The sequence below is a fragment of the Larus michahellis genome, chromosome 1 (assembly GCF_964199755.1).
Source record: "Larus michahellis chromosome 1, bLarMic1.1, whole genome shotgun sequence".
NCBI lineage: Eukaryota > Metazoa > Chordata > Aves > Charadriiformes > Laridae > Larus > Larus michahellis.
The window spans coordinates 14,030,765-14,043,716 of NC_133896.1; the positions used below are offsets into that span (position 1 = coordinate 14,030,765).

Sequence of the window (12,952 nt, forward strand, 5' to 3'; positions counted from 1 at the left end):
GGATGATTGCTTTTATCCATTCTTTATTTCCTGTAGAAGAGTTTAAATGAGAGATGTTTGGATAGCTGAAGTTAGGTGAGGCAAGTCACTCCTAAACCAGTACAATTAGACAAAATGCCCTGTGCAATGTCGTATTTGAATTGTGACAGTTGGATGCCATGTTGAGATGTTGGTACAGCCTTATGTATTCCAATTCTGCATGAACAGAAATGAGGAATTTGAAGTTAAAGTTTCTTAGGGAAAACTTTATGTCTTCATAGGAGACTCTTGCAGTTTCAGTGGTCTGATGTTTATTTATCAAGTGGCAGAGTTGTAATTGTTGTTTCCCTTGCCCTGCTGAATGTAGTAACTCGCTGTTACCCTGTATGAGTAGAACTTAATTTTTAAATGCTTCCTTTTTTTTTCTTTGTTGTAATTGAGATCTTTTTTCCCTTTTATTTCTGAAAAGAGTCCATCCAAATATATCTTCATGTGAATCTTTTCACCTTGTGGCATTTAGCTACAGTTCTTACTGTTTGCAAATTATTTTGAAATGGACAGTATAGAAGACTTGGTTCTGCCTTTGCATAAAACACTTACCATATAGGTGCCATAGGACAAGAAGCTTTCCCTGCATCAGCACCCCCCAAACTCTAATTTGCAGAGAGCACTGGTAAGGATAGGGAAGGAATTTGTCTTATATTCTCAGACTCTGGCTGCTCTAATGGGATTGCCAAGACAGTATCAGATGTAACATTGCTTGGACACTTGCTGATCTGAGACTGTCATGTTTCTGTCTCTATTAATGAAGCACCATTTGGTATTTTCTGTTGTTCAGAGTTCAGTTTGTTAACATTTGGACCAGTATGCTAGAGTTGAAGGGTGCATGTCCTATTAATAGTCCTCCATAGCCACTGTTTTGGCGATCAACTTGCATATATACCCACTGACAATTCAATCTGAACAAACTCACTTGCATGTTGTGCAATTTGCAGAACAGTGTATACACTAGCCTCCAGCATACAAGAAAGAAATTTGCAGTGTTGGAAGGGAGCTGTTGATAATAAAACAGCATTGTGGGTTGCTGGAGCTTTTCCAATCTTCCTCTTAAGTCCTGATGCTGCTACTTTAAAAATCATGCATGCTCTGAAAGTTGCCAAGTGCTCTGGCAAAATGCGCTGTCTGTTGTCTAAATGACTCAAATATCTAAGCAAAACTGTATCAAACAATATTCGATGAGCTAAGAATAAGTAGAAAAAAATTGCATCTCAAAAGTGCATTTCACACTTTACCTTCCCCAAAAGTGTGAATTGCCTCAGCCATATCTGTTATCACAGCTATGGTGCAGCCTTGTGGCCTGAAGTATGAGGCACTCAACCAAGTAAAATACCTTGGTAGCAGTGCTTTTTTTGTACTTGTGCTTTTTCTGTACTGTGCCTTTTCTGTATACTTTGTATACGTAAACTTTTATTTTGTGCCTTTTTCTGTATACCTTGTATATATAAACCTTTACTTTTTTACAGAAGATTAGTTTACCTCATTTTTTTTTTTTTCTTTTCAATGATAAGCTTTCAGTAAAGGTAAAAGGTGAATGGTCATAGTTGTGGACCAGGTTTCCTAGCTGTATTGGGATAATGTGGTTTGGAAGCTGTTTCTAAAACGAATGCGAAAGCAGCTTGCCAAAGCATCAGAGTAAGTGGATTAAAGTTTTTATAAGAGATGGAGGGAGGGCTACTGTCCAGTGGAGTCAAAACAGTCTATCAGTCTGATTTAGAATAGGCTGGGAGGGGGGAGCATTCCTGCACAGAGTACCTTGGCTGAAATAAGGTTGTGCCAAGGACTGACTTTTCTCCTAAAAAAGGAATTAATGTCTCTTTGGAATGGAAAGGGGAGAAGTAACCATCGTTTCTAGTGTGAGAAAGCTCTAGTAGCATATCATGCTGCTGCCAATATGAATTTACTTAAAAAACAAGCAAACTGTGTTTTACTATGTTGTTCTGTACATATTTGACAGTCCCCAAACAGAAAACATCTAGAAATTGAGGCAGTCTGTGGAGAGAAAGGCTTGATCAGTTTTCTGGCTGCAAGCATGGTTTTTCCTGGGAAGCGCTAAAAATGTATTTCCAAAGAGAACTGTCTCTGTCAGAACCCAGGCTTCCATTGTGCCATATTGCCTCTCTTATTTTCTGTTCTGCTAGGTAAATGATGGTTAGAGATATGTAGTATGTATTTCTGTAATCTTTACCTTTTTTGAGAGATTAGTTTCTGATTTGAAACAGTCTTGCTTTAGTTTTGTGCAGTGTATAGATGTCTAGGTATTCAGGTGGACAAGTCAATTTTCCTTTTCTTTTTTTGTCTTTTTAGGAGGCTTGTGTGTGTGTTGTAGTCTACCCTCTGATATTCCTGGTGAAATAAGATACTCCATATATTTTTTACATAAAGGTAAGATGAACCTGTTAAGTTATGCTTTATTTTGGAGAATGTCACTTTGCTGAAAGAGTCACGGAATGCCTTGCAAGACAAATAACTATCAAAAGTCTGCAGACAATAAACTACTGTGGCTGGTGTTCAAAGAGAGCAACTGCCTTTAGCTGCAAAGTTGACTTTCCTGCTGTAGACTTCCCGCCTGATGCTGAACGAGTAGCTTCAAACCAGTGGCCTTGTGAGTGGCTATTAATTTGGTCCTGTATTTCTAGCCAGACTTTCTGGCATGCTGAGCACAAACATCAATGAAATCTGTGGGAGCTTGCAGGTGTGTTGTACTTAGGCCATAAGGCATTTGTATGGGAAATAGAGACAACAGCTCTTAGCTTGAATGTCTGTTTAGAGTTCCAGTTCAGCATGTCATTTTCACAGCAAGAGGTGCAACACCCACTGACTGTAAGAATAGTTGCTATGTAAGTGGTGCTCTAGCTCTTAATTTTAAGACGTAATTTTTTTTTTCTTGAAAAGAATAAAGAACATTGTTCTGATCAGAGCAAAACTTTTCATTAGTAAGATCTTTCTCATTTGATACATGGAGGAGAGGAGCAAATCATTTCTCAATTGAGAAGCTGCATATTGTGGAGTAACCGTGTTCAAGCAGACAACATACCTCTGGTTTACTTCAAGTGTTTTCTTTCTTGTGTCAGGAGACTTTTCACCTGTCAGAGCTGCACTAACGTTGCTTTGCTGCTGGAACGTTGTGGGATTGAATGAACTGCACTTTTGTGTTCTTGAAGGCATTAACAAATTGGAAAAGACCGTTCTGGGTGTGGCAGTGCTCTACATTCTATTGTTATGAAGGGCTGATTTCCCCTGATGTACTTGATATGTAGCTGAAGGGTGGTTGCGTTGCTTGGAACCAGCCGTGGCCCTTGTACATCCCTATCTGTACTAGGAAGAAATTGAGGATAAATGCAGTGACATTGACCAGCTGCATGTGAAATGACCTTCCTGGAATTGAGTTGTTTGGTGCAGAGCTGTTTGTGGATTCATGTAAGATTCATCGGTCATACGAAAGAATTTTAAGACTGATCCTAGGTGACCCACAGAAGCAGCGATATATCAAGTCCATAAGCCACATTTTGGAGACACATAAGGAGTTCAGTCTGTGCTGTAGTATCTGTACACTCAGAAGGAAGCTTCCCTCTCCTTGTTAAAGCAGGTCCCCACAGCCACTTGATGTAGCATAAACACAAAAGTGACAATATTGCAGGTGTATTCTGCAGTGCTGGTATTAGCTTGCATGTGTTGGCATTGGCAGTAACAGGGTAGTGATCGGTATACTGACTCACTGCAAGTGAACTTCAGGTAGTATCTTGTGTGAGAAACTGTTTTAGATATCCCTTCATCTATAGCATTGCTGTTGGTCTTGCAGGTGTCACTTCTTTTTGCAGCATAGATAAAGCATATCTCTCTGCTAGTGTCAGGAACTAAAGTCCTGGATGAGTGGCTGAAGCATGGCTCATGATCTGCTTTTTTCCTTGGTGGTCTTGTAAAGTGTGGATCTCTTGTCTTACCTGGAATTTTCATGCAGTATTAAGCAGCGTCTTGATCATGACACCATTCAGCCTTTAGGCTATTGCAGCATGGACATTTGGAGGCCAGTCATTGTTGCCTAGTTATTTTAATCTTCAGCTTTTCTCAGAGATTGAGGAAGTTTGAGGGCTCCATGTCATTCTTAATGGATGCCAGAAGCATGGTGCAAGTCTAGAATAAAATAACAGCTGTGCTGATGTAAAGCCCATGCAAACACAGCGGGTCTGAAATTAGCCTATGTTTAAACAGAGCTGAACTGAATTACAGGAATAGGACATGCAGATAAACAAACCGGAAACTCTTTAAAGCAGTTGAAGGATCACCCAAATGTGAAGCACAGCTACATAAAGGATTTGTGTTTGGGGTTTTTTTGTGGGGGGGAGGTATTTTTACCACAAGCTTGCTCTGGGTGGAATGCTTCTTTAAACACAAACATAGGCCGTGCAGTGCACGGCCAGTTTCCGCATACTGAAGAACTGCATTGTGTGGGTGCAGGTCTACTGAGTATGCAGCAACTCTGTTTAGGATGAAGTAAATCTGTCTGTGCAGACAAGCCTGTAAACCAGTTTAAAATATCCCTGTTAGGGTGTATTGGCACTGCTGAAGTTTCTAGCTATAAAGTCACACTTGGCTTGTAACAGATGGTGTTTATTGTTTGGGTTTTTTAAAAATATTATTATTTTTCCCCAGGTTACAACAAAACTTTTACAGTTTCTCTAGAAAGAACAGAATTGAAGGAAGTGGCTTTTATGAATCTTGGTAAGTTACTTGTGTTATTTCCCTGTGTGACTGCCATTCTCTGTCCCCAGTAGGGAGACAAATGGCTAACCCTTCTCTAGAAGGAAAGGATGTTTTTTTTTCTCAACTTGAAGTAGTTGTGTTATTTTGCTGCTTTTTTTTTTTATTAACTTTTGTATCTGGCATTTGCTACTGCAATACCTCACTATTAGTAAGCAACTTCCTCTGAAATTGCCTCAGAATCTTCTCTGGAGATCAGCTGCTGAGTTCTTGAGTGTCTCAAGCCTCTTGAATCCTCCCGTAGAAACCCAAATGTATTGCTAGTGTTTCCTGTGTTAACAGAACAGCAGCTTTTAATTAAATCCTTTTATATTTCCTCGATATAATCAATTCCATCAGAGTGAAGTGGGCCAAGATGAGAATCATGTGAAACAGCCTCTTAAAGCAAATAAGTGAATAAATGCTAAATTGACCACTGTTATTTCTTTAAATAGACTATTATGTGGCTGCTTATTTGCCTGGCCAGTTCCTGCACCTCCTGAATATTCAGCATCCTGACCTGCTGTGCTATAGTTTGTTTCTGACAGGTATAGTAAGACTGTTGCTTCAAGTAATTTTATTCTTGTAGTGGAAACTTGTTCAAATCTCTTTACGTGAAAGTTGTATTTCTCAACATTTGCTTTATTGCACAGTGTTCTGAAGAAGGACAGAGATTGAAAAAAGAATGGCATTTTTGCCACTTTCCATTTTAAAAAGAGAATCTGAAGTGACATTTCATACTTCATCTGTTACATACTTCTAGCACGTTATGAAATGGAAGAAGACCTTTCACTGAGTTTGAAATTCTTTGCCTTGGTTTCATAGTTTCCCTTCCCCCATCTTTGCACAGGCTTCTCAGTCCTACACTGTTCTCAAATTTCACATGGAGATGTAAATTTGATTTTACATTTCCTTCCTCCAATTGAGTTGCTCTAAATGTGTGTGTTTGGAGGGTGTGGGGAGAGGAAATCTGTGTTTCCTTCACCTGATCAGGCTGATGCAATGTGATTTAGAGTCTCATCTGAGAGGCATGTTATTTCATTTCCAACAAACATGTCTTTATGGGAAGTGGGTTATTTTTGGAAGTGGGGGTCCTTTGTTTGAAAACAGATACCTGTTCTTCTGATTGGGTGAAGGAGAGGTAAATAGTGGGAACTGGTGCAGGGGCAGCATCACAGGAAGCTAATACCTGTTGTATATAGATAAAGAAATACTGTTCTGCTAGAAATGAGTGGAAAGCATCACTGTTGTATGGTGGGCCTGATTTTTCTGATGCAAAGGATCTGGAATCCTGCTGTGGTGGTGAACCTTAGTACTAGTGTAAATAAAGTGGGTTTGATCTGATGCTTCAATCAGTAATCATGGAACAGAACTGTTCTGTTCTGGCCATTGGGATTGATGATAAGAAGTCTACCAATAGAAGTAGTGACAAGTTTGTGTCATGATTCTGCATGTGAGCAGTTTTGAACTGTACCAATATGCTTAGGTGCTAATTCTAGTGTTGTAACTCTATTACTAGCTTTTTGCTCTGTTCCATCCTGTGTACAGGACATGTCCTATGACAGCATTGTGAGCCTCAAATCTGTACAGCTTCTCTGTTTCAGCAGTAGGGAAGGAGAGAACTGAGTACGGACTTCCTTTACCTAGCCAGTACCATCCTCCTCCCTCCTCTTCAACATAATACGAGGGCAGCTAGTACAAGAGGCAGACTGTTTCTTACTGCTGGGGGCCTGGGCGTCTTAAGAGAAAATACTGGTAGCAGACAAATTTTATGCTCTTGGTCCTTTCTATTCTCATACCAATGTTCTTCAGGTGAGGATGCAAGAATTGACACATTGCAAAACTGTTCCATCCGATCCCCACTCACATCAACAGTCTTAGATTGTTGCGTAGGAAGTATGTATGCCGTAAGCATCAGTGACAGCGCCTTACTACAGTTCCTACAGAACAGCAAACAAGACAGCGAGAGATTGGCAGCTCTACATTGTGCTCTGTTGCACTTCCGACACACAGAAGACTTGGAAATGCAGGTGGGAAAAGACCCTTCTCTAAGTTTTTTTCAGTGACTGATGTCTTATATAAAGCAGGGTCAGGGCATGAATGATATCATCCAAAGAAGAAAAGTCCTGATTCATGTGTACTTTTTGGCGATGCCAAGAGGTTCATCAGCTGGACTGCCCAAACTGCTTTATTGGTCAAGGCTATCCTGAAAACATTTATCTCTGAATCACTACCTCATGCTAAGTGGTAACAGAGTTTTGACGGTCTCTTACAACACATGCTTGAACAGAGAGATTTGACAAACTCCCCTGTTCTCATCCTGACAGATTATTTGGTGGATTTCTGAGAACCTGTCAACGTGTCATTCTTTTGACCCCATTCAAGAATTTATCATTGGTAGGTACTTCTTTTCCTGCATGCTCTAGTTGTGACTTCAGGAGAAGGCACAACGTCACGAACTGACTCTCTTCTTTCCAAACTCTTTGGCCATGATTTATGTTAACAGACCTGCATTTTGTGGTGTCAGAGACAATATCAGTAGTTTAGGAGATACAAAGATCTCTCAAAATCAGATTGGCAGCAAAACTTTTCAAATGCATTCTTCTGTCTAAAGGGACAAAGAGATTTATTGTTATTTTAGGTCACTGGAGGGCAAATTCTCCATCTGGCTCCTGTCTTGGATATCTGGGATGTAAATAATTGAGACTGGAGCAGAGGAACAAATCTCCTCTAGCCCAGCCCAAAGCATTTTTTCGTAAGGATTTGGCATATCATGATATTCTCTTCTAATAGCTGATTCCTCAGCCTAGCCGGTGCATGTCCTGTGCCCTCAGCCTTTGTACAAAGGACCCCTGCAGCGCTGAGCTGTAGCCAAGCAGCTGACCCGGCCCTGCAGCCATCTGGACTTCTCTTCCTCCTTTTGTGCACAGAATGGGACCAGTTCCACCATGGAGGAAGCTGTTTCAGAGACAGCAGCAGGATTTGTCCCTAGAAAAGAGTTAGTTAAGGAACTGACTCTGAAGCCTACTCTTGTTAACTGGTAATATATACGATCTTGCCCTTATAAATCTTTTTATGTTGCATTCAGCCTCCCTGTACTGCAGAATGTGTCCAGAAACTCACAACCTGGATAAACTTTTGCCCTACACATCACTGCTTGACTGGATTGGGGTAAGATAACAGCTGGTACTTTAATTAATAGCTAGAGGGAGTCTATTTTTTTTCCTCCTTCAATACAACCTTTAACTTGTATGCCTTGCCTTTTCATAGACGTGCTCTAAATTCATATCTGTGCTTTATGCTCGTTTTATTTGGTCAAGTCTGAACCTTAGTGGCGTTTTCCATGAGTCCTATCTTTTGTCAACAAATAAAAGCATTTATGAAACACTTTTCATAATGAGGTATTAATTTATTGCTTGTCATATGGGGTTTATAATGAATACGAAATCAGATTGGCAGCAAAACTTTTCAAATGCATTCTTATGTCTAAAGGGACAAATAGATTTATTGTTATTGTAGGTCACTCGAGGGCAAATTCTCCATCTGGCTTCTGTCTTGGATATCTGGGATTCTATGATATTTAACCAGCAAAATCATGCAGTTATTTCCAAGACAAACAGTATCAGTAGATTTAAGATTAGTGACTAAGTTTGCAGAAGTAAAATAAGTAACTTTAGGCAAGACCTACAGTTAGAGCAAATAGCTTATTTTAGTTTCTCTGATCTGACACTGTTCTAATATGTTGTCTTTTTTAAATGAGATGAATGAGAGAAACATCTTCCATATTTCTTTTTGGCAAAACTGAATGTACAGTTTTGCCTAGCTAGCTAGTTTCATAGGGGAAACTGGTAATGGAGATTCACTTAGTTACCCAAACAGGCCCATGTTTTATGGTAAATGACTTATATTCTTGTAATTTGTCTGTATTTATAGATTATCCCTGGAGTAACATGTGCAACAGACATTATTTCTCTACCTGTGTTAGAGGTAAGTTCTAGTATAAAACCACTTTCATATTTGCAGGTTAGGAGGTTTGTTGTTTTTTTTTTTTTTGGTGGAGTGGGCGTGTACTAAATACTAATAAAGCAATGTCCCCACAGCCCTATCCAAAAATAGGGGTGAACAAAAAATTGTGCTGTTTGAAATGTCTTATGCATTTACTAAAATACCAGCTATTCTGACGTTTTCTAGCTCAAAGATGTATGTTTTTTCCCTTTTCTGAAGAGACTTCTTCCATTTAACAGTAAAGGTCCTCCAAGAACTAATTCTTGTTAGATTTGGTTGATACCTCTTCATTTCATGACTTCATTAGCTGGAGGCAAACTTGGCATGACAGACATGTAGGATTTTAACATATCTCTATGTATACCCACTTTGAGGGATCTTTCATTGTGCTGACACTGGTACTAGTGGTTCATGACCCTCTCATTTTGTTTTGTCTGGAGCATCCTGTGATTACACTGATGTCAAGGCTTTGGCTGCCTAAATCTAGACAAATTCCTGCACAGCCTGGAAAAGGCAATGAGCTGGATGGGGAGAGCCCATGCTGTTTGGGTAGGAAATTGTGCTTTCCATTGAAAACAACATGAACGATTCTTCCCATCTTCCATTCTGCTCCCTGAGCTCCAGTTTCGAGAAATACTTGAAATTTTCTTAAGTATTCCCCTACAAAATCTGAAAGAGGCTTTTAATAAGCAGCTTGTTATGGAGGGCTAATGTGAAGAGTCAGAGCTCGAACCCAACAGTACCAGCAACAGATGGAAGTAGACTCTGGATGCATTACAATATCGTTTCACATAGCACTTTAAAGAGGTGAGGGTCTGTTTCCTCCCCAGTGCTTATTACCGTTTGCTCACTCCACAACACAGCATCACAGCTGTGCTGCTACAGATTCGCATGACTGATGTCAGGGAATAAGGCTTTGCTTGGGAAGGCTGCCATGAGAGCTGGGACACCTGGGAAAAAATCAGATCTTGAGAAAATTTGTTGCTAGATAATCCTTCTAATTCACTGAGGTCAAAGTTAGCAGGCCTTTAATTTGTCTGAGATTGAACCTCAAGCCTCTAGGGGCAAATGCCTTTAGCAGCTATACTTCCTGATTGTGGAATTCATTTCCTATTTCTGTCTGAAACCTAAACAGATTGAAAAGGTCAGAGTTGAACTAAAGACAAATGTTTCCTGCTACTTTGACTGCAAATTGCTCTGATTCTTGCGTGAGGATAAAGATGATAATACATTGGGTGAAGTTTACTGGCTTTGTACCACTCCAGTGACACAAACCCACCCTAGCTTGAGTTCAGCTGGTCCGTTGTTGGGGTTTCAGTTGGTGTGTGTTGTTGGCATCATAAGTCAGACCCCGGTGACAAATCTGGTCCTATAAGTAGTATTTGTTTTGCAAAGATTTTATGGCACTTCACAGAAACAATGGCGAATTGTTGCTCTGAGAAGCTTTTTGGTGTTCTCAAGCTCATGAATTGTTGAGAGCCTTTGGGAGGGCTGTGTTCATATTCACAAAAAAAATATTAATGAGAGTCTGGTGGTTTTTTTTTTCTCCTTTTTAAACACAGAAACCAAACTTTTGAAGGGGTGTAAATAGCCTTGATCAGAAGGGGAGAAGGAAGGAGCGGGAGGAAGAAGGGAAGAAAATAGGAGGAAGTCCAGGAGAAGGGTGAAGGTGTGTAGTGCAAGCAGTTGTTAGTGAGATCAGCACAGGAAAAGGCAGCCTCTCCCTCATGCTGTGCTGAGCTGCTGGGGTGAAAGTGATGTTTTGAGGAGTAGCTGCCTGTGCAGCTACGTAATTCTCTTTGAATACCTTCACTGCTGGGAGACATAGCACTACAGTTCCCAGGGAGAGCACATGCGCCTCTTAAAGGTCATTGGCACCCTGCACCCTTTCAAAGGGGTATAGCAGAGAGCTCTCTTTGTCTTCAGTTAAAATAACACTATGAAAGGCTTCGTGGGAGCTTTTCATGGATTGCAACCTGGTAAGGCCTTGCTTTGACTTCTGGTAATACAATGTCTTTTAGGTGTTCATGCTTAGGTATTAGTTCCTGACTCTCTAGAAACGTGTGCAAAATAAAACACAACCTGAGACGAAGAAGCCTTCTCGTTCTAATCCTTGCCCTGTTGATCCTCAAGAAATAACAGATTTAATTAAAATAATCCTTGATTTTAAACTTTTGACTTTTTAATGAGATCTAATACAGTGCAGGTTTTCAGCGGTGTCTGCTTTTAATTCTGGTCTACCACTTCCTGTTACAGGCTCAATATATGAAAGAAACTTGCTGTCTTTCTTCCCCCCCTGCCATGCATCAAACAAAACCCAGTGTGGCCTGAATGCAATTTTGCAGCGGTGGTGCTGTCGCAGTTGCATAAATTGGTCACTAGATGATACCCTTACGCTATATTCTTGATATTTCTCTGATTTCATATTGGTAACACTTATGCAACATACTGCAGTAATAGGTTGTAGATCTCGTTAGTTAGCTCCAGCAGGGTGAACATATGGTGCCATATGCACTCCTAGTTTCCAGCTGCCAGATATAACTAACGTGAAGCAAAAAGGGAGATTTATTTTTCTCTGCTGCAGCTACAACAATAAAGCAACAATCAGCACTGGCAGCAAGAGGGAAGTGGCTGGCAGGATTGAGTCTCTGCAATTTATTTTCCTTGGCAAATTGTAGTTTATAGTAGGAAGTGGTTTTAAAGGCTTCTGATGTTTTCTTCTAAAGTTATTGTCATTGTAGAAAAGTAGGGGAGAGGAAGCAAAATCCAACATGTTAATGCAAGATGGAGGAATATTGTGAATTCAAACTTCTCTTCCTTCCAATGTCACTACTATAATGTCTGTATGGGAAGGTAAATATATATAAAGGGGGGCAAGAACAGCCAGTACCATCTCTTTGCTTTTTAAAACTGCCAAAAAGAATTGCCTTAATCTCATCTCTTCCTCAGCAATGATCACATCACTCGCCCTTTATAAACAGCGGCTTCAAATCTTTATACCCAGTCCAAGAACAAGCTCAGGAAACCAGCGTGTGTGTGTTTGGGTTTTTTTTCCTCCTGTCTGTTCACAGCGGAGTTTAAATTAATTTCAGCATTAGAGTCAAAGGATTTAGAATTGCTATGGAAATGCTTGGATTTTGTTTCTTTTCTGGGATGAGGCACTGTTACTTGAGGCTGGCAATGGGGTGTTTGCAATGTAAGTATTGATGCAGCTTGAAAATAGTGGCAGCCTGCAGCTGCTGGGGTCATGGTGGTATTCCTCTATTTGGAACTACTGGAAACTCAGAATGGGATTTATTTGACCAAATGTAAACATTTACATTTAAGTCAGTTGCCTACGGCTCCTTTTACAGTCAGCAGGAGTCTAGACAATATAGCTAGTGTAGTCTGTGGGGCAGTTCTTCCCATCCCAAACATCTGAAATAGGTCAGATGAATTATGACCTAGAAGTACTTACTGCTTCCTAGTAACTTAAAAGGATCTTAAGGTGGCAAGGTATCTGCATTACAGGCACCGAATCTTGACCTCAAGTAAGTGCTACCCCTGCTGTCAAATCAAGGAAATAAAAGTACTGGGGGGAAAAAAAAATAGTGTAACTGCTTTTGTTTAACTTTCTTCACTTAGATTGTTATGAAGCTACATTAATCACGGTTCTTTCAAATCACTTAGCGGGAGGGTGATTAGGTATTTCTTCGAGTGCAGCCTCTATTCATGCTTTCCCTGCAATACTTTGCAGTTCCAAAACTCCAAAGGCTTCTGGGAGAAACTCAACTCAAACTTGGAGAGTGTGAAGTATGCAGAGCCACGCTTGCATTACCACAATAATGTGCTCAGGAGGGAATGGCGTAACCTTTCAGAAGAGGTAAATATGCATGCACTGAAACCTTCTCCAGAGCTGCCTCTGAAGTGGATGTTTTAAAGGCAAACATGGAAGAGTTGCCTTTTTTTATTTATTTTGAGAATAAAGAAATGGGGATCTGATTATAAGTAAAGACTTGCAGTCATTTTACTTATAAGGTGACTGCCTGTAAGTCTTACTCTGTTAAAATAATATGAGAAACTAAACAAAAGCAGAGCTTACGTGTGCCTGTATTGTCATGTAGGTTAGATGTGTGTGTCTATAAGCATGGGTAGTTGGAAGGTGGGTTGAAGCCCCACTGTGCATTATTTC

The 12,952-nt window shown here is 40.2% G+C and overlaps 1 protein-coding gene across 6 annotated transcripts in view; it reads left to right on the forward strand.

Annotated features, from left to right (window-relative positions):
- Window positions 1–12,952, forward strand: part of GSAP (gamma-secretase activating protein) — a 47,744-nt gene that overhangs the window by 18,616 nt on the left and 16,176 nt on the right. For 5 of the 6 annotated variants that reach the window (XR_012584281.1, XM_074562774.1, XM_074564081.1 and 2 more), the window contains 8 exons: window positions 2,344–2,421; window positions 4,690–4,758; window positions 5,232–5,324; window positions 6,589–6,806; window positions 7,104–7,173; window positions 7,865–7,947; window positions 8,710–8,763; window positions 12,518–12,643. Coding sequence is in view for 5 of the 6 variants with exons in the window: in XM_074562774.1 (XP_074418875.1) it covers window positions 2,344–2,421; window positions 4,690–4,758; window positions 5,232–5,324; window positions 6,589–6,806; window positions 7,104–7,173; window positions 7,865–7,947; window positions 8,710–8,763; window positions 12,518–12,643 (791 nt within the window). In the remaining variant the exon portion in view is untranslated. The remainder of the gene's footprint in view (window positions 1–2,343; window positions 2,422–4,689; window positions 4,759–5,231; window positions 5,325–6,588; window positions 6,807–7,103; window positions 7,174–7,864; window positions 7,948–8,709; window positions 8,764–12,517; window positions 12,644–12,952) is intronic. The other variant, XM_074566669.1, reaches the window with a different exon arrangement.